A 21,869-nucleotide genomic window follows, 5' to 3' on the forward strand; every position below is an offset into this window, starting at 1 on the left:
GTGTGACTGGCCCAAGGTCACCCAGCAGCTGCATGTGGAGGAGCGGAGACACGAACCAATCTCTCACTGTATAATTTTCATTTAGCAAAGTAGACCTGGCCTCCTGTCATTTTTGTCCCCTCCCCTGCCCCCCCCCCAGCTGTACTCATGCAGATTTGTCGGGCAAGTGGACCAGGATGGGATTTCCAAGGGGAAGAAGAAAACCACCGACCCGAGCTGGAGGATCAGAATAACAATGGAGTCTTACAATTATCATTGCACTGAAAACAGGGTAGGGTAGCTGTGTTGATGGAACTTTTGATTCAGAGCTGTTTTGGCTGGTTTTACTTATGGAAATACTTGGGCTTGCTGTGCAGCTTGGTTGGCTTTCGTGGAAACGGCTTGCTTTAGACAGCACACTGTGAAATCTGCCGTATGTGAGGTTAGAGCAAAAAAACGACTTCAGCCAGGTTCTTATAACAATTTTGCCTCCCAAATTTGATGTGCAGGAAATTCTTGTCATTGCCCATCAGCAGTAAGCAGGTGGATGTCTTTTTGCATCTGTGTTGAATGTGTTTGGATGTCTGGTGCTGTTTTCTTGCTGGCACGTAGATGTATGTGTGGCAGCCTCCTTGATTGCTTGGAGGAGCTACAGTTCAATGGCAGAGCATCCGCTCTTGCACAAATATGGTCCCAAGTTCTAAATCCCAGACAGATCTCCCTGGACAGAGCCACGGTCTGTCAGTGTTAACCAGAATGAACTTCAGCGCTTCTCAAGCTTGCCTCTTCAGTCGTTGTTGGACTACAGTTCCCATCATCCCGTGCTATCAGAACCAGTGGTCAGGGATGATGGGTATTGTAGTCTCACAAGAGCTGGAGACCTAAGTTTGAGAAACACTGATGGATTAATGGTCTGACTTGGTTTAAGACAGCTTCCTATGTTACACCTTTTTAGATCATGTTTGTGTGGCTGTGTTAGGGTTTGCTGATCAGAAGGTCAGCGTTTTGAATCCCCACGATGGGGTGAGCTCCCATTGTTCAGTCTCAGCTCCTGCCCACCTAGCAGTTCGAAAGCACGTCAAAGTGCAAGTAGATAAATAGGTACCGCTCCGGCAGGAAGGTAAACGGCGTTTCCGTGCGCTGCTCTGGTTCGCCAGAAGCGGCTTAGTCATGTTGGCCACATGACCCAGAAGCATGTCTGCGGACAAACGCTGGCTCCCTCAGCCTATAGAGCGAGATGAGTGCTGCAACCCCAGAGTTGTCCGCGACTGGACTTAATGGACCTGTACCTTTAACTTACCTTTCTCTTATGACTAAAAAACAGGGAAATGTTGGGCTACTATATTTGAGAAATTCTGGGGCTTCTGTTTTGGAACTAGGCCCATCAACTACCAGATATGGTCTTGTTGCACGTTTTATACTTCATAGTGTAGAGCATAGCATACTGACAATCCTACAGCTACCTTCTTTATCCAGCCCCCTTGAGAAGGCAAACTTCCCTTGGCTTACTTGAGAATTGAGTTGGCAAGTAACAAGCATCATCGGAGAACGTGTGGGATAAACATTGCCACTGGTAATTTTTCAAGAGCTCATAACTCTTTGGCATGTACTCTTTCTCAGGATATGTGCCTCCCACCTGCCCTTCATGCAGACAAAGGAAACAAGCAAACCACCAACCATAAAACAAAATTTGAGCTGATTCAGGCAGCTGTCAAAGCACTTTGGGATGAGGCAGGCTGTTTCCTGAAGCATTGAATTGGTGTCTGAACCAATTCTTGTGATTGGTGCACACACTTCTGTGTTGGTATAGATTCAGATATTTCAGCAATACGTTTGATGATCTCAGGGTGAGAGTGTATTGTTGGTGAAAGCAGCTATACTAAGGCCAGAATTTTCAAGAGTGGTGAGAATTTTGTGCATCAGGATTCATATTTAAATAATGTTCTCTATAGCTTTTGCAATATTTTTCGATATTTGAATAATCTCCAAACATCATGAGCACTCTTTCTTCAGGGAAAACATCAATGACAATGTTGATAGGACTAAACTCAATGTTAAATAGCACAGAGCCCATGGAACACACATTTTGCAAATCTGGGAGGAACACAAGCAATTCAGCTTCAATCTCAGAACAAGTTTTATTCTGATTTTGTTTTTCACAAACATTTTAGTATGAAGGCATCATTTGTTAGAGTTTTCAGTTATGTATGGCACAGACAAAAGGAAAAGAACAGATTCATCAGCAAGTCCAGCATTTAAATGTCAGATTAACAAAAGAGGCTTGTGTTAACCCTATTTAGCAGTCTATATTAGAAGATATTTTGCAAGCAAGAGACTACATTTATTTGCATTGAAGTAAAAACATATTTTTGATCAAGAAAATTACATTTTTTTCTGACTTTCTTTATATCACAAATGTCAGGGTAAGGCAAATCCTTGATGAATTGTATGATAAAAATCCTATTTCCCAAGAAAATATATCCAACATATTTTGCTAACTTTGTCATTTTAAAAGCAAAGCGAACATGCACTGCATATAGAGAAATGTCTTCTTTGAAATCAAGTGCATAAGCAGAACAGTGTTAATTCACAAAAGAGGCTTTTCAGTGCTTCAGGGAGAGATTTACAGTTAGCTGCAGTGAATAGTATGCGGTCCAATATTAGAGAAAGTAATGTCCCAGACATCTCATCTGTAAACTTTTTATGAAAAGGAAACTTGTCAATCATCAGAACAATTGCTAGAATAGAGTCTCCCCCCTCAGTGTAGAATGAGGACATGAAAAGGACACCTAGGAACAATAACGTTAAGATAATAGTTTTTGGATGCAAACACAAGTAATATAGGGCCTCTGTTCTCCATGTGCAAAGTATTGTGAAGGCTCTCAGGATGGGGGGCGGTATATCTTTTAGATGTCAGTAAAACATGGTGTTAATGTAAGAGTTCACACATTTTAATATCTTCTATAGAGCCTACTGTGCGTGTGTTTCTGTAAGCTCTAACAGAATCTACTCAGGCTGTATTAAGAGTGTTCTGTGTGCAGCGGTAGCTGAGAAAATGGGAATTGTATTATTGCCTGCATTATTTAGTTTAAAAACGCCCACCCCGCCTGACCCGAAAGCACATACAGCCCTACAGTCCCAAATGAGAAAATCGTAAGTCACGGAGTCAAATCTGACACCAGACTGTTGCGATTTAATCGACCTTCCTCACCTTTGCCGTCTGAGATTCTGTGTTTGCTTCACACTTCGTGATAGCATCCTGAGGCAAAACTTTCAGAAAGAAGCACCACTGTTAAGGAGGACCAAGGTTAAGTGGAAATGGCAATGAAATTACTGCCATGTGCAATGGGGGGCGGGGGGCGGATAGGCTCCAATCCAAGTATTTTGGTAGTTAATTATGTCGCGCACCTCTCCATCTTCAGTAGACGTTCAAACAGCTTTTCGTGTCTCTGCATATTTTTCTACATTCCTCTATTGTCTAGCCTGGTCCCCTTTTTGTCTGCTCCTTTCTAAAACTTAATCACAATGCTGCCTGAGGAGATTTAGATGCCAGTAGGCTTTGGTTCTCCACTACATACAGAGATGAGGCTTTTTAGAGGAATAATTTGCTGCTGCTGTGCACTGGCCCACTTGGATCCTCATGTTCACAGGCACACTTGCCAAGCAGCACCAAACATATGGCTAAGGGTGGAGGCATGGTCTGGATTTAACCCCATGGACCTCCAAGCTCATGTCCAGCTTTGATATTTTCTGTAGAATCTACTGTGTGTACTTCTAACTAAGCTCTTAAAAAACAAAAAAAACTACTTAGTCTGCATAAGCATGTGCCTGTATAGCACAAGCCAAAAGAAAATGGGAAACTATAAAAATGGGCTCACATGATGTAACATTCCAAATTATGGTTTACTGGGCTTCTGGAGAGTTCACAGTTGCTTTATTATTGATTATTATTATTTATTGAATTTATATACTGCTTTGTTCCTCTCCGCTCTCTTTTTTACTGCCACGTCATGTAGAGCTAAGCCAAAGCTGAGCAAATCAACTCGACTGAGGGCTCGTCCACACTTCTGCTTGCCCCATGTGGTTTCCTCCTTGCTAAATTGGAGGCAACGTCAATCTGGAGAAAACCCAAATTGCCATTTGCTCCAATTGAGCATAAAGAATGGTTTTCCCAAGAGGAAGGCAACAGGGCAGGAAGTGTGGATAAGTAGTGAGACGCATGTGAGTCTCTAAAGGGCATCATTTAGGTAGCCCCATGTATTTTTACAAAGCCCCACCACCTCTCTTTTCATGCATGGATCAAATTGGGCAAGGTAATCCATTCTCTGAAGGCTGCTTCTACATGCAGATTGCCTCTGCTAATTTGGGGTGTGTCTTGTGACGTATAGCTTGCTAGTCCTTCGATCACAGTATGTGGAATCTACCAGAAATGATAAATCAACACAAAGAGAAGGGAGGTGGGGCAGAAAACATAAAAAGATACTTCTGATTCCAGTTAGCAGGAAAGGAAAAGAAGAGGCACAGGAGCTCCACAGGTATAATGGGAGACTAAAATACATTCTTACTAAATATAGCAAAATATCAGATGACATGGATTTAAATGTAACCCATACAATTTATTATACAGGGAACCTAGGTTCATATTAATGCTGATTATATTAATGCCTTTGTGATTCCAGATGGAAAAAAATCTTACTTTCTGGACATCACCGCAACGGATGGTTGAAAATGACAGGTGAAATTAGCAATAGACGATGCCATCTTTTCATAGCACAGTGTTTCTTCCCCCTGCCCATACATAAATGTTGCTTAATTGGCAACACAACTATAGATCACAATGGAAACAGCAGCCTTGGCTTGGTAACCCACCTACGTGGCATGCGGTAAACTAATTCATATTTCCATATACAATTGTGGAAGCTTAAAATATGTTTACAAATTCAAGTTGGCAAAACTGGAAGAAAAAGAGTAGGGCTGATAGATTTTAGCTTAATTTCACACACACACACACACACACACACACACACACACACACCCTACACCTTTATTGTTTGGGGTTGTTGCTGTTGTTTTGAAAATTCCTAAAATTATTTTAGGACTGTGGTGGATGGTGTCTATGCATAATAAGTTAAACCAGAATCTCATAATGTAAAAACATTCCTCTAATTGTTTTTAACAGCGGTTGGAAAATAGTTTTCAGAATATCAAACCATGGACTCATGCTGTGTGTTCTTTCAATCTTGCAAGTAGGGTATCATTTTAATTTACAGTGTGGTTGAAAAATGAATGTAAAATTCTTGTTTTTAAGTCGAGCACAGCATTTGCGAGCAGAACAGATGACATATGGTACAACATTCGTCACCAAATAACTGTTAATTGCATTTTTATGTATTAAAAAGTGTGCATATGCAGTTGAAAATATAACAAGAGTTGACAAGAAATTGTTAAAGCCAGAAGCCACATTTTATAATGTGCTAGATGCAGAATATCAGCTCTCCCTCTCATTAGAGGGCACCAAAAGTGATAGTAATGTTCCGTATCTAACTGACCATTACTAGACAATAAAATATAGGGCCATGTGGCAACACAACTGGGGTACAAAAATGTTTCATGCCGTGAGTAGTTTAGCAAAGGATTTGCTAACGACGGAAATTGATTGTCATATGAAAAGTCAAGTTAGTCTAGAAACTCTATGAGTAACCTCATGAGTAACCCATGAGTTTGCCCATAACCTCATAAATCCATGGATAACTTAAAATGCACCCGACAGCCAATTCAATTGTCACCAGCCCCCTACATGAAATGTACTGAAAAACACAGACGTTGCAATGCTTGCAAGCCTCTTATCAGATGGACTGGCTCAATCATATGGAGAATCTCCATATGGGAATATTTTCCAACCTCTGGTTTACATAAGGCTACCTGTAGGCAACTTCAGCAACACCAGAAATGTTTGTTTGAGCAGTTTCCACATGGCAGCAGTAATATCTGACACAAGGGTCCTGAAATCTCCATTCACACACCTCTATGCATTTCTAGTTCTTATACTTTTCCCGCTGCCCATAGAAAAGCATAACAAGCCGAACACTACGAGGCACCGGCCTTGACAGGCTGACAGGTACCAGTATGGCAAAGGATACGAACATTCCCCTAGACCTCTGAGGATTTCTAACAACGTTTAAAGGTCATTCGCACATGTTGCCTGGAAGAGGTATTAGAGCTGAGAAATAATATTTAGGGCGTGTGTGTGTGTGCGGACCTATTCTGCAGAGGGGCTTAGATTTTCAAAAGAAGATGAAAAACATACAGGGTCGAAGCAAAGAAGATTGAACCAGGACATTGTAACCAAAGTAGAGAAGCGTCATGTTGTGTACTGAACAAAACGAAACGAAGAAGAGAAATGAATGTAAAGGATCCTTGTCCTTAGTCCCCCTCCCCCCATCCCTCACTCTCCTTGATGTGCTGTTGTCTGCTAGTCATAAAGTTGTCATATAGTGCACCAGTGACTGCAGTTCTTGTTCCACTCTCCTCTTCTCTTCTTCTCTCATCATGGTCGTCTGCAGGGATGGAAATAATAATGATGATAATAATAATAATAATTTATTTATACCCCACCCATCTGGTTGGGTTTCCTCAGCCACTCTGGGTGGCTTCCAGCAGAACACTAAAATACAAAAACCTATTAAACATTAAAAACTTCCCTAAACAGGCCTGCCTTCAGATGTCTTCTGTTTGGTAATTATTTTTCTCTTTGACATCTGATGGGAGGGCATTCCACAGGGCGGGTGCCACTAGCAAGAAGGCCCTCTGCCTGGTTCCCTGTAACTTGGCTTCTCGCAGCGAGGGAACCGCCAGAAGGCCCTCGGTGCTGGACCTCAGTGTCCGGGCTGAACGATGGGGGTGGAGATGCTCCTTCAGGTATACTGGACCAAGGCCTTTTAGGGCTTTAAAGGTCAGCACCAACACTTTGAATTGTGCTCGGAAACGTACTGGAAAGAAAACAACTCATCATGAAATTACTGTAATGTCACAGAACTCTACAGGAGCACCGACGACATACTTTTACCTGTGTTTTCTGAAGGCTACTTCTGACATTACATTTTAGTAGTCCTGGCTTTGCAAATATGTGGAGGAAAAATTGAGGAGCAGCTGCCTCCTGGACCCTTCTGTTTGGTGGTTTGGCTCTGGCCTGCATTCTGCACCATCAAACTTTCCGGCTTAAGGATTTCTAATTTTGGAACTGGGGCATAAGCTTTTTCCATATACAGTAGTATCTTGGGTTAAGTCCTTAATTCGTTCCGGAGGTCCTTATTTAACCTGAAACTGTTCTTAACCTGAAGCACCACTTTAGCTAATGGGGCCTCCCACTGCTGCCGCGCTGCCGGAGCATGATTTCTGTTCTCATCCTGAATAGAGGTACTATTTCTGGGTTAGCGGAGTCTGTAACCTGAAGCGTATGTAACTTGAAGCGTATGTAACCCAAGGTACCACTGTAGTTTTCAGGTTGTATGCTATTCACTAAGAAGTTACCGGAACATCTTCTCACCTCTCTGCAAACTTGGTGCAAACAAATCGGGATGGATGCTCAATAAGCAGAAAGTCCAAGTAAGGAGTTAAAAAACATTAACAAAAACAGTCCTAAGCGTGCACCAACAGCAGCCAGCTTTGTCTTATGAATGCTGGTCACACAGGTGCAACAGTGGGACAAATTGTAATTAATTGTAATCAGGTTGCACCGTTTTTATGGGTGGAGATGCTTGTCTCGCAGTGAAATGAGCATGGCAGTGAGCTAGTAGATGCCTATTACAAATGCAGTATTTGCTATCCTTTGTGACATCCATATTTTTAACCACCAGCATTACCATGAACTATTGCACTTAATTATGAGGATGTTAGAAACTGATTATCACAGAGTAATTAAATGGTGAGCTTGCATCCAAAGCATTATTAGCATCAGTTATTAATTTTGAATCACCTTGAATTATCTTCGTGGTGCATCATAAAGCTTATGCTTCCTTTTTTTGATTAGCTTTGTGGGAACTGAAAGGAAGAGAGTGATCTCATCTGCTTAGAACGTGTGTTTCTAGCCCTCACAAAGTTCTAATCTTTTGCCTACTTGCTATTTTTAAAAGCTTCTGTGGGCGAAAGTGGAAGGACTCTGAGAAACATCACATAATGATATAAATATGAATTAGAGATAGTTTTTTGTTTTGTTTTTTTAAAAAATGGCTTATTCAATTAGTGATTCCTTATAGTTTCTTTAGTGCAGATGACAAAAGCTTTTTGATCAGACAAGGCGATAACACTAGACTCTGTAAAAGGTCTGCAGTGAAAGGGATTATTTGTTCTGAAGTTTCCCCCGTCTTCCTGAGCTTTTTCTCTGCATACACGGGCATACCTGGCTGGGTTCCTCTCTCTCTCCTCCTCCAGGCTTCTTTGCTATTACGTTATCTTTTATTATAAGTAAGTAATTATACTGCTTCATGTTTGGTTAAGTATTATTTTACCCTATCTTCCATCTCTTCAACTCACTACCCTGCATGAGTTTCTCATATATTTTATCCGTGTCCTTCATTCCCCCAATTTCTTGTTACATGTATATTATCTTTTCACTACTTCGTCAATATCTCATCTTAAGATTCCAAAGTATGAATGGCTCATACTGAACAGACAGCACCTTTGTGGATGCCCTGTCTCTTAGAGTTTCCTGTTTCAACCAAACTGGGAAATTGTGGTTAAGGGCCTCAGAACAAACAAGAATATTAAGCCAACCTCCAACCATGGCTGGTAATAACTTCAGTGTTAAACTACAGTTAGTAGAAGGCTTTCTGGCTTTTTTGTGTGGCTCACATCAGGAGAGGAGGGAAGAACCTGTTTGTGTGGCCAAAAGATGGCATTTGTACCTCGGCTTATTAAACCGAGATAGGAGTGTCTGTACTTTTGTCCATCCTTTCCTTTGTTTTGAATAAACATTTATTTAAAATATCTGTATTTATACGTGTGCACAAGTTGCTCGACCTTCTAGTGGAGACTTTAAGGCAGCAATCCTACCTGAACATAGTTCCTATTAAACTCAGTGAGACTTATTTCTTAGCCTATATGCACTGTAAACAAATTTTCACTTACAATATAAAAATAAATGAATTGTGGTTGCAGTCTCTGCAACCCTGGTCATGTCTATCTAACCATGGCTAATACATGAGGTATTGAGGTACAAGAGTAGGTTAAGTTTTGAATGATTGCTCCCACCTTCTGCAAATCAGATATTTTTATTTTCCCGAGAATGAAACATAAAAAGATTCAATGGAATAATAACTTTTTTTTCTTTTTTGCTTGTTAATTCCACCTGGTATCTCCTAATGCATATATTTGTGGGGAAAATAAATGATTCAATTCACTACTCAGTGAAAAAGAGTGTCTTTCCATTTAGATGAAAGCAATTTATAGAAACTAGTTATATTTTTCTGCTCAATGGAGGTCATAGCCTTTCAAACTATTTCTAAAATGGCAAGCACTTGATAGCTTTATTTTTAGTATATAAATGCCGAGAGAGAGAGAATGAAAATGAATTAGATGGTGAAACTGAAAAGAAGAATTTCAATGTAGCATTTTAATTGTTATGCTGTGTGTGGCCTCCCCTCCTTTTTGCCTGACAACTTTTTAAACGGAGGCTATAGCAGGGCCCTATTTCTTTCTCCCATCTGCAACACTGCAGTATATTGTCAATATACTGACAAGGACAAAAAGGTACACATAGTAATAGGACGCTTTGAAAATCTCTGTGACAGAACTGCCACTGTTACAAAGCTTCTATATTTGGTTTTGAGATACACAAAATCCCATTATGGGTGTAAATAACACATCACGGTCTATATGATATTGGTAACTTGTAACAAGCATTACAAAAGAATGGTAGAAACGGATTTGTTTCTCTCTCTCTCTCTCTCTCTCTCTCTCTCTCTCTCTCTCTGTGTGTGTGTGTGTGTGTGTAGTACCCATCTTCCAAAGTGATCTCAAAACTGCATTTTATAATTTGGGTTGTTGTTTTTCTATCTAGGAATCCAGCTGATATGTGTGTGCCAATATTTGTGAGTAATTATTATTATTATTTTATTTATTCTGTAACTGAATTGGCACACCTTTTAGGTTACGTGTGTTTGTTATATCTATATCTATATCTATATCTATATCTATATCTATATCTATATCTATATCTATATCTATATCTATATATTCCGTATAGGTAAAGCCATGGTTTTCCCAGTAGTGATGTATGGAAGTGAGAGCTGGACCATAAAGAAGGCTGATCGCCGAAGAATTGATGCTTTTGAATTATGGTGCTGGAGGAGACTCTTGAGAGTCCCATGGACTGCAAGAAGATCAAATGCATCCATTCTTAAGGAAATTAGCCCTGAGTGCTCACTGGAAGGACAGATCCTGAAGCTGAGGCTCCAATACTTTGGCCACCTCATGAGAAGAGAAGACTCCCTGGAAAAGACCCTGATGTTGGGAAAGATGGAGGGCACAAGGAGAAGGGGATGACAGAGGACGAGATGGTTGGACAGTGTTCTCGAAGCTACAAACATGAGTCTGGCCAAACTGCGGGAGACAGTGGAGGACAGGGGTGCCTGGCGTGCTCTGGTCCATGGGGTCAAGAGGAGTCGGACACGACTAAATGACTAAACAACAAATTATATATATATATATATATATATATATATATATATATATATATATATATATAAATATATAAAAATAGAAATAGAAATGTGTGTGTGTGTGTATACAGTGGTACCTCGGGTTACATACGCTTCAGGTTACATACGTTACAGACTCCGCTAACCCAGAAATAGTGCTTCAGGTTAAGAACTTTGCTTCAGGATGAGAACAGAAATTGCGCCGTGGCGCCGCGGCAGCAGGAGGCCCCATTAGCTAAAGTGGTGCTTCAGGTTAAGAACAGTTTCAGGTTAAGTACGGACCTCCGGAATGAATTAAGTACTTAACCCGAGGTACCACTGTGTGTGTGTGTGTGTGTATGGACAGTTCAAAAGCCAGTCTACTGCAAAGATTAATTCTAGCCAGTATGTATTGCTTATCATCTTCCTAAACTGTAATTCAACATGCTTATTCTGCAGTGCTATTTTTCTAGAAGAACTCACCATGAACATCTCCCTTGTTCTCTTAAAATGGCAATGGCATACACCTGAGAGGTGCTGGAACTGAGTTCTGGTGAGTTCCAGCTTTAAAAAAGTCATCATTCTTAATTGCTCACATTGCTTTTGCTGGAGTTTTGTTGATCTAATACACACACACACACACATGTTGTGAACCTCCCTGTGATCTTCAGATGCAGGACGGTATACAAATAAATAAAACATACACATCTAGGGGGTTGCCAAGCTTTTGGGGCCGGTGGGCATGTCAACCGAGGAAACAGACACAGGCACAACACACAACACAACCTATTCTGTTGGCAACAATAGAATGCTTCTTTCAAGAATAAACTGAGCAAGAAGCAGGTGGAAGAAATCCTGTGGGTTCAAGCAAATGTCTGCCTGGGCACATCTGTGCCCATGGGTTCCACCTTGATGACCACAGAATACATCCTCTCTTGGGATGTCATCCAGAATGCTGTTACCGGATTTATTTGGCAACTAGTTTCCATTTTTAATATTTTTTTAAAAAATTGTATGTAGGGCACATTGCTGTAATTCTAGACACGCTTAACTCGAAATACGTCCTATTAAACTGAATGTCTTCTGAAAGGACATGTGTAGGATTTCATGGTTAATCATAGACCACTTTAGCCCCCTTCCCTTTACATTTCTGTATATACAGTAATATATAGAGAGATGATCACTCATTTTCATGGGTAGGATATTATAAAGATCAGACACAGTAGTGGCATATCTGCTGTAGCAGAATCTTTCTCTCCCCACTCCTTTTGCATGTGAAGTGATGTCATGGCCAATTCAGAAAAACCTTTATTTTCCTTCATCACATAGATAAATGGAAGGTGAATCTGGCATGACTCTGAAACAACTAGCAGCTGTGTCTGAAATGGTGGCAGCTCTTCTTCTTTTTTCTCAATTCTCTGCAAACATGAAAATGGTTGCAGCTGTAAAGTTTGGTTCACACCAGTTATTTACTCAGATTCTCATATAATGGAGTTCTGTTGCCCATACATATCTTCAGCCCTTGACAGCTGGGACTGAATGTGTGATTGGCACATACACAATCTCCTGAATTTTAGAATTCTGGAATGTAAGTGTGATTCATGCTCTTTTTCTTTTGTTTTTCTTAGCTTCTACAGGCCCAAAACTTGCAGAAAGACTGTACATGAATCATACATGAGCCAGCTAATGAAAAGAAAAAATGACGACAGAAAAGAAAAGTGAATTGACTTACCTACAAATTAATTGTCTGTCTGGGATTCTGTAGGTTCATCTATGTCTTCAGCCTGACTATTCATTTCAACTACGAATTAAATAGTAGTAAGATTATACTTCGGCACATTTTTAATAGCACTAGTAACTGAACTATATCCTTATTTTCAGAGCAATCCATTGCATAAGTACATTTCCAAACATCAATATGTAATACAAATTCATCTGAACTGCTAGCACTTCTATGAGAAGTTCCACACCTCAAAGCCCAATTCACTTTCTTTAAATAGGAATGTTGCTATAATTGCTGTGAATCTGGCACCCTCCAACCCCGAATTTGAAATACCACCTTTGATATTACCGCTAATGTTATTTGGTGCAATTTTTACATGAAGAATATTCAGATGTTCCAATGTTTTCATTTCCAATCTCACAAGATTGGGAGAATCCAATAGCTGCATCACAGCAGGACCTGATAGGCAAAACAGTATTTATCAAGCACTACAGTCAAATGCTATATAATGCAGGTCTAGGCAGCAAGTATGCTTCTCACTTTATTTCCTTTATTCTTCATGAGCTCCTTCATCGTCTGACTACTGAAGAAATGCTCTGAGACAGAGGCCACAGAGCCCTACACAGGGATGATTCTCTGAGCTGCTACTCTATGCAGAAGAATTTGCACAGGCACCCAAGACATGCTGTTGTTATTATTTGTCCTTACTCCATTAATATCTCACAATGGGTTACAGCAATTTTAATACAATTAAAATAGAATTTTAAAAACAAATTACAGTCACAAGAATAGGGTGGCTCCTATATACCGGATTTTTCTGTTTATAAGACAGAATTTTTGGGACTCAAAATTAAGAAAATGTACTATGCACTATCCAGCTGAACTATTAAAAATTTTAAAAGATGATGCTGTTAAGGTGCTACACTCAATATGCCAGCAAGTTTGGAAAACTCAGCAGTGGCCAAAGGATTGGAGAAGATCAGTCTACATCCCAATCCCAAAGAAGGGCAGTGCCAAAGAATGCTCCAACTACCGCACAATTGCACTCATTTCACACGCTAGCAAGGTTATGCTTAAAATTGTACAAGGCAGGCTTAAGCAGTATGTGGACTGAGAACTCCCAGAAGTGCAAGCTGAGGCAGAGGAACCAGAGACCAAATTGCAAACATGCGCTGGATTATGGAGAAAGCTAGAGAGTTCCAGAAAAATTCTACTTCTGTTTCATTGACTATGCAAAAGCCTTTGACTGTGTCGACCACAGCAAACTATGGCAAGTTCTTAAAGAAATGGGAGTGCCTGATCACCTCATCTGTCTCCTGAGAAATCTCTATGTGGGACAAGAAGCTACAGTTAGAACTGGATATGGAACAACTGATTGGTTCAAAATTGGGAAAGGAGTACAGCAAGGCTGTATATTGTCTCCCTACTTATTTAACTTATATGTAGAATTCATCATGTGAAAGGCTGGGCTGGATGAATACCATGCCAGAATTAAGATTGCCAGAAGAAATATCAACAACCTCAGATATGCAGATGACACAACCTTGATGGCAGAAAGTGAGGAGGAATTAAATAACCTTTTAATGAGGGTGAAAGAGGAGAGCGCAAAATATGGCTTGAAGCTCAACATCAAAAAAACGAAGATCATGGCCATTGGGCCCATCACCTCCTGGCAAATAGAAGGGGAAGAAATGGAGGCAGTGAGAGATTTTACTTTCTTGGGCTCCATGATCACTGCAGATGATGACAGCAGTCACGAAATTAAAAGACGCCTGCTTCTTGGGAGAAGGGCAATGACAGGCCTAGACAACATCTTAAAAAGCAGAGACATCACCTTGATGACAAAGGTCTGTATAGCTAAAGCTATGGTTTTCCCAGTAGTGATGTGTGGAAGTGAGAGCTGGAGCATAAAGAAGGCTGATTGCCGAAGAATTGATTCTTTTGAATTATGGTGCTGAAGGAAACTGAGAGTCCCATGGACTGCAAAAAGATCAAACCTATCCATTCTTAAGGAAATCAGCCCTGAGTGCTCACTGGAAATACAGATCCTGAAGCTGAGGCTCCAAGACTTTGGCCACCTCATGAGAAGAGAAGACTCCCTGGAAAAGACCCTGATATTGGGAAAGATGGAGGGCACAAGGAGAAGGGGACGACAGAGGACGAGATGGTTGGACAGTGTTCTCGAAGCTACCAGCATGAGTTTGACCAAACGGCGGGAAGCAGTGGAAGACAGGAGTGCCTGGTGTGCTATGGTTCATGGGGTCACGAAGAGTCGGATACGACTAAACAACAACAACTATGCACTATCTGTGTATAAGACAACCCTTTATTTTAAACTTTAAAAATTTAGGAAAAAATATAGTCTTATACACAGAAAACTACGGTATATATCATTCATGGGCCAGGGAAAGAGGTGTATCTTCAACATACAGGAGAAATTACAGAATGGAGGTGCTGGATGCACCTCGGTGGAGAGGGAGTTTCACACCTGAGGAGCTGCCAAAGAGAATACCGTCTCCCAGTCTTCCCATCGCACCAGAGCTCCTGAGGGTGGTGGAACTGCTAAGAGGGCTCACACTGCTGATCTTAAAAGTGGAGAGGGTGTGAACGGAAATAGGCAATCTTTCAAACAATTGCAGCCTAAGCCATTTGGGGCTTTTAAAACACTGATGTGTTTGAATTCTGCCATGCAACTCTTTCAATTTGGAACTGGGTTTCCAAATGGAACCCAGTCAGCAATGTGACGACTGCATTTTGGACCAGTTGCAAGTTTCCTTCAAGGCCAGCCCCACGCAGAGTGCATTGCAATAATCCAGCCTTGAAGTTCCCAGGCACAGCAGCAGCAGCTTTAAATGGTGTTGCCTGTCCACATTATTGACAGTGACCAGAAAAAATAGAGAATAGGGAGTTGGGCATTTAATTGGATTGATTCATTTAATGGGATGATTGATTGATGTACGATGGTGAGGAAGAATGAGTTGATTTTCTTTTGCTTCATTGCGAATCAGGTTGTTTTTTTTTGAAAAGTTGAAATTTATACTTTTTAGCTCATTTTCATTTTTAATTTTGCTTGAATTTAGTCCTTTACTACGGATTTTCCTTGCATTTTTTTGCAGCTGGTTTTTATTTGGCAATGTTTATTTTGATACTGACAAGAATGCTCTATTTTGTTTAGTTTTATAGAATGTGGAAACAGAAAGGGATCGAAATTAAAAAGGAACCTGAGCTCTAACTTTTCTATAGTTCAGGCTTCTTTTATATAGAATGTCCTAAACCTCAATTCCCTCACCATAATGCCTATTGTTGCGGTTTTGCAAAAGCAACAAATGCAGTTATTATAATACAGTTATTTGCCATTAGAAAGAATCAAAGACTGTAAATGGACTGTAAAATGGATAAGAGAAACATATGGTCTCTGAGATTTTAGTACTTCTGAATATACTTTCACAGCCTTTCTTCTGATTTGTTCCTGCAGGATTGAATGAGACCTTTCATAAGCTTTAATAACTTGTCCCTATAAAAGTCTCTGGAAGAAGCTGTTTTGGTACATCCATTGCTGATACTGGGAGTTTCCCTGGAAAGCTCTTGTGTGAAAGTTTTGAAATTGCCTGAAATAAATGCACACCTGAATGAAAGTTTAAAAATAAAGAAGACAAAAAAATGTAAATATGCTGGTCATATGCTGTGAAGCATGTCTGCTTCTGACTCACTCTTGTTATATCAATACACCTGCAAAGAGTCTGTTGAATTGCTTGTGAATTGTTCATCTGTATTCAACTTCCAAACTTGTCAGGATGTGTGTGGCTGCAATACTAAACCTTTTACCAGTAGTGCACAGACTTTGTTCAAGGCTTAAATAATACTGCACACTCTATAAGGCAAAGGTAAAGGTACCCCTGCCCGTACGGGCCAGTCTTGACAGACTCTGGGGTTGTGCGCCCATCTCACTCAAGAGGCCGGGGGCCAGCACTGTCCGCAGACACTTCCGGGTCACGTGGCCAGCGTGACAAGCTGCATCTGGCGAGCCAGCGCAGCACACGGAACGCCGTTTACCTTCCCGCTAGTAAGCGGTCCCTATTTATCTACTTTCACTCGGGGGTGCTTTCGAACTGCTAGGTTGGCAAGCGCTGGGACTGAGCAGCGGGAGCGCACCCCGCCGCGGGGATTCGAACCGCCGACCTTTTGATCGGCAAGCCCTAGGCGCTGAGGCTTTTACCCACAGCGCCACCCGCGTCCCTCGCACACTCTATAGATATGTAGAAAAATAAGTGCTGCCTCAACATGGTCCTCAGAGTCCAGAATAAGGCCAACTTTTCCTCCTGCCAAATGTTCCACCAAACTTAAATCAAGGCAATGCTCATATAGAAACCTTACTGCAGCTGCTGGCCTGATGCTTGATGGCGCTGTTCTATTAAATTTCCCTTAATGAAATATCTAATTTGGATTGAACCTATTCGTTCATTTTTTTATTTGTTCTACAGATTTAAAGGCGGAAGGTGTGCTCTCCCAACCCTAAATCTGTGGCATAAGTTAGAATACATGGGAGATACAACCACGGAGGGCAACAAACGTCTCCTTAGAACACACTCCAAAGTGAAACATGCGCCTTTATTTCTGCAGTGTTATTACAAAGAGGGCTACTGCAGGAATCTTTCATGAAATCTCTTAGCTTTCCATGGACAGCCAATCTTTAACTACATGGAATGTTTTCAATTCAAGAAAAGAACTTCTCCCGTATAAAAAGTATTATAATTAATGGGTTAATAATACTTTGAGGCTCTCTTTGAGGCCCCTTTGCAGCTGCCAATTCTTCTTGCCTTTGCTGCCTGCCACTGTTCTACAAAAATGGAAGCAGGGACAGAGTGGGCAGATGAATTCAGATGGCCACTTGAGCAGTTCAAAATCCCAGTCGTGGCCGACTCTGGGGTTGCAGCGCTCATCTCGCTTTATTGGCTGAGGGAGCCGGCATACAGCTTCTGGGTCATGTGGCCAGCATGACTAAGCCGCTTCTGGCGAACCAGAGCACGGAAACACCGTTTACCTTCCTGCCGGAGCGGTACCTATTTATCTACTTGCACTTTGACGTGCTTTCGAACTGCTAGGTTGGCAGGAGCAGGGATCGAGCAACGGGAGCTCACCCTGTTGCGGGGATTCGAACCGCTGACCTTCTGATCGACAAGTCCTAGGCTCTGTGGTTTAACCCACAGCACCACCCGCGTGCCGTAAAATATGTTTGCGTGCACCAAATGCAATAAAGCACAATAGTAATCATGCAAGTCACCATTCATGCTCAGGAGTAGCTTGAAATACAAACCCCCCCCAAATGTATTTTTTGTAACGTATTTAGATGAATCATGCTCAAAATGCAACTACTCCAATTAAATGAAAACTTAGTTACGTCTAAGCCAAAAGAAACTGGGTAAGACAAATACAGTGGTGCCTCACAAGACGAAAAGAATCCGTTCTGCGAGTCTCTTTGTCTAGCGGTTTTTTCGTCTTGCGAAGCAAGCCCATTGACGGATTAGCGGATTAGCGCTATTAGCGACTTTTAGCGGCTTAGCGGATAAGCGGCTTAGAAAAAGGGGGGGGCGGAAAAAAACCCTGCAGGAACTCGCAAGACATTTTCGTCTTGCGAAGCAAGCCCATAGGAAATTCGTTTTGTGAAGCACCTCCAAAACGGAAAACTCTTTCGTCTAGTGAGTTTTCCGTCTTGCGAGGCATTCGTCTTGCGGGGCACCACTGTACATGGTTTAAGCTTTGGATATCTGCAGCACCACGGAAAATGTGTGTGTGTTGTTAGGGGCTGAGGAGAAATATTCTTCAACTGGGATAATAGCCAAGAATAGACTGCTGGGTGTGTTTTATTCCAATATATATTTTAAGAGCTTGGAAACTACCTATGACATGCAGCAAAAGGACAATCCACCTGTGTTTACAACAAGCATTTATAATGCACATATCTCTGTAAGACAGAACCTCAAACTGACTAAACGGCCCAAAGGTGTTTGGAATGAGCTAACTGAAATGTATGTGTGTGAGTGAGAGAGAAGAGAGAGACTCTGTTTAGAGATATGGTTGACAGAAAGGAATGATGACATTCTCTAAATTCAAACGCAGCTAATTTTAATCCTTATCCTCTAATAGTGGCTGACTTATTTTCAAAGCGCACCAGGAGACTGGAGCTGGGAGGGAAGAGAGAACAAAAACACGAAATGCTTTTGTTTGCTCGTGCATATTTTCCTCTACTTCTCGGCTGTGCAATGGAGTTCTTGGCATGGGCATGTCAGAGCTGCAATCCTAGGCTTGATTGGTCATGCATTAAGTCCCATTGAAATTACAGCTGCGTAACTGATGGCAGTGCAGCATTCCTTGTGGCTAGCAATTAGTGCTGCCAAGCCATTCCACAACCCAGGCTTTTAGTAGGCTACCTTTGAAGACTTGATGATATCATGTTCTACCTGCGCATCAAAGGGTGAACTGTAATGCAGCCTTCACTCGTCTGAATGTGCCAATTTTCTGGCAACAGCAAAGCTATTTGGAAACTTACTGTCATTACTTGAAATGTTTTCTGTATCACACGGACCTTCGGGTTGCACCGGCTCTGCAGTATGTTTCCCTTTCTCTTCTCCTGCTCCTTTAGAAATGACAAAGGGGGGGGGGAGAAACATGCAGAGTATTTGATTAATGTATCATTCACAGACGGAGTGTCCATTATTTTCTAGTCATAACACAGCTTTATGAATGTTACGATAGTGGTAGCCATTCAAAGAAAGGGCAAAGGTTTCTCTGAAAAGCGATAGCAAGGGAGGCATGGCTTTTTTTAAAAAAGAATTACTTCAAAGCTGTTTCAGGATTGTGCTCTTTTGTTAAGCGGGACTGTTAAAACCTATAGTGCAGTATGGACTTTCCTCTCGGCTGCCTGACTTTCTCCTCTCAGATCCTTTCTGAAGAATCTCCTCCTTGCAAAATATAGTATGGGATAGGCCCCTAATCACATATTTAAACCTTTCCTCTAAGGGACAGAGTTAAAACTGATGCTCTTGGAGAGCCTGCACACTGAGCACTCATACAGAGACTAGAATTTAAATTTCGGAAAATGTAGATGGCAGGCACTCCAGATTTTTATTTTTTTGGCGCCTTGAGGCTGGCTGGCAAGCTCCGATTGAAACTCCCAACAATGCTAAATTTGAAACATACAGGAAAAGGGCCCTTTTCTGTTTTATACTCTGTTCTTTCAGATTTCCACCATTCAGGATTTCTGAGAGGCCAACTGTTAGCTAATTTCCATGATGGCACTTCCGTATTTTGTAGCAACTATAAAGCTTGTGATGCCTACCCTGTGGCTGAGCTATAGAAATCAAGCAATTGGTTGCCAGGCAATCAGGAGAATTTGGAGAGAGGGGATGCAGGGACCGAGCATTTCAAAACGTAACACCTTAAGCACAAATCACCTCTCTTTTTTACAGGTGGGACAGAAAAATTGCTCAGGGTCACTCAACTCAATGGCTTTTGTTGGTTGTTGGGATCTACCTGTCTCGAGAGACAATGGAGAGCATCTCTGGGGTAGGGACAGAGTCAAAATATATGATACAATTCTGTCATTAAAAAAGACATCCCACACCTTCGCTCCAAGGAACTCAGTGAAGTGCACACTGTTTTCTCTTCCACCAATTCAATTTTATCTTGATAACAACCATGTAGGTGAAGTAGGTGAAGCCATGGGAATGACTGACCCAAAGTCACTTAGGGAACTTTATGACTGCATAGGAATTTGAAACCAGGACTGCCTGGTCCATACAGCACACCTTCAGAGTTAAGGCATTAGGTTTTGAGTCAGAGTAATCTCATTATTATTAGTCTTCCAATATATAAACTTGAGACACAAGCAGCAAAATCCTGAAATTCTCTGATTTTTAAATATATTTTTTAGAAATCTTGCAGTGATTTTATTTTTGTGACATATTCCTTCCTTCATCTTGTTTTTTTTTTATTGTTCTTCTTCTCGACCCCCTGCTAAATTGCATATAAACATCTTTGTGTTCAGACTTTCCCTGTCAGTGAACTTCTGGAATGACAACTTGGCATGCATGTTAAAATTTCAAGACTTCTCCTGAGAATTCTGTAGAGCAAAGGAGGTTTTCCCTTGGCGTTTGTTAGACACCAATGGGCCTAAACTTCCCAAGCACTTGACTCATCACTGTCGTTCACACTTGACAGATACAACTGTGTCACTCTATTGTTGAATCATCTGTATATTTTCTGAAGGATCTGTCAAGTTCAAGCACACATTTAAAATCACCCACTGAGTTTTCATTGGATTTTAAGATATATGTATATTTGTTAGTTACCTTTGTGACATAAATTCTCTAAGTGATGTGAAAACCACTGAAGTGGTTTGATTAGTATGAAACTATTAATTGGCCATGACCGAAAATAATAAAAAATATGAAAGTGCTCCATTTCTTTATACATTTTTAAAAGCTCAGGAAAAGAATGCTTAGAAGTGCTTTATAAAAATAACCATCTTGCAGTGGGGGGGAGCTGTCAGGTTTCAGATGTTTGCTACTGAGGCTCCCTCAAATATCTAACGTACGTATGTTTGGGATATACAGTATGATAAATATCCACACCACATCCCTGCCTGACAGCTGATGCCTCACAGTTCTGTGGCAGCTTTCTTTGAGATGTTGCCTGTTAACCAAGCAAACTTGGCATGATGTGACAGGTAAGCGCCTCAGCTCCCCAATTTCGCTCCCGTTCAGGGATATCTAGGCGTGCTGATGTTGTCAGGACTAAAGAGGCTCATGTGAAGTCAGTGGCGTAGCGTGGGGGGTGCAGGGGGGGCTGGCCGTACCGGGCGCAACATCTGGGGGTTAGGGGGCGCAAATCCACGGGTTAGGGGGCGCAAATTACTTGCCTTGCCCCGGGTGCTGACAACCCACACTACGCCACTGTGTGAAGTTCATAAGCATTGCCTCAAGATTGCCCATTAGCTAGTCAGCATGACTGGCTTCTCTTCAACCAAATGAACTTTTCTTCTGCTTCATGCACTTGTGACCCAGGTAGCAGCAAGGTGCTTGGATAGAGCCAATGGTTGTGAGGTGCTGCGCATAAATGTTGTTGTTAGTGCTGGTATGCCAGCTACCACTGGGTGAGAGGGACCGGCATAGCTCACCTATTGTAATAATGAGTGGGCAACATCCACTCTGTTGGCATCTTATCTTGCCTATTATTTTGTGCTAAAAAAATGACTCCTGACAGTTAGGTCCAGTTGCAGACGACTCAGGGGTTGCGGTGCTCATCTCGCTTTACAGGCCAAGGGAGCCAGCATTTGTCCATAGACAGCTTTCCGGGTCATGTGGCCAGCATGACTAAGCCGCTTCTGGCGCAACGGAACACTGAAACCAGAGCAGCGCACGGAAATGGCGTTTACCTTCCTGCCGGAACGGTACCTATTTATCTAATTACACTGGTATGCTTTCGAATTGCTA

At 41.5% G+C, this 21,869-nt stretch overlaps 1 protein-coding gene across 2 annotated transcripts in view; it reads right to left on the bottom strand.

Moving 5' to 3' along the window:
- Positions 1 to 6,274: 6,274 nt before the first annotated feature.
- Positions 6,275 to 21,869, bottom strand: part of MACROD2 (mono-ADP ribosylhydrolase 2) — a 974,476-nt gene continuing 958,881 nt past the window's right edge. For both annotated transcript variants that reach the window (XM_053380605.1, XM_053380604.1), the window contains exons 16-18: positions 18,926 to 19,012; positions 12,388 to 12,456; positions 6,275 to 6,536 (exon numbers count right to left, since the gene is read on the bottom strand). In XM_053380605.1, the coding sequence (XP_053236580.1) occupies positions 12,395 to 12,456; positions 18,926 to 19,012 (149 nt within the window). In that variant the 3' untranslated portion in view covers positions 6,275 to 6,536; positions 12,388 to 12,394. The remainder of the gene's footprint in view (positions 6,537 to 12,387; positions 12,457 to 18,925; positions 19,013 to 21,869) is intronic.

The sequence above is a fragment of the Podarcis raffonei genome, chromosome 3, assembly GCF_027172205.1.
Source record: "Podarcis raffonei isolate rPodRaf1 chromosome 3, rPodRaf1.pri, whole genome shotgun sequence".
Classification (NCBI taxonomy): Eukaryota; Metazoa; Chordata; class Lepidosauria; order Squamata; family Lacertidae; genus Podarcis; species Podarcis raffonei.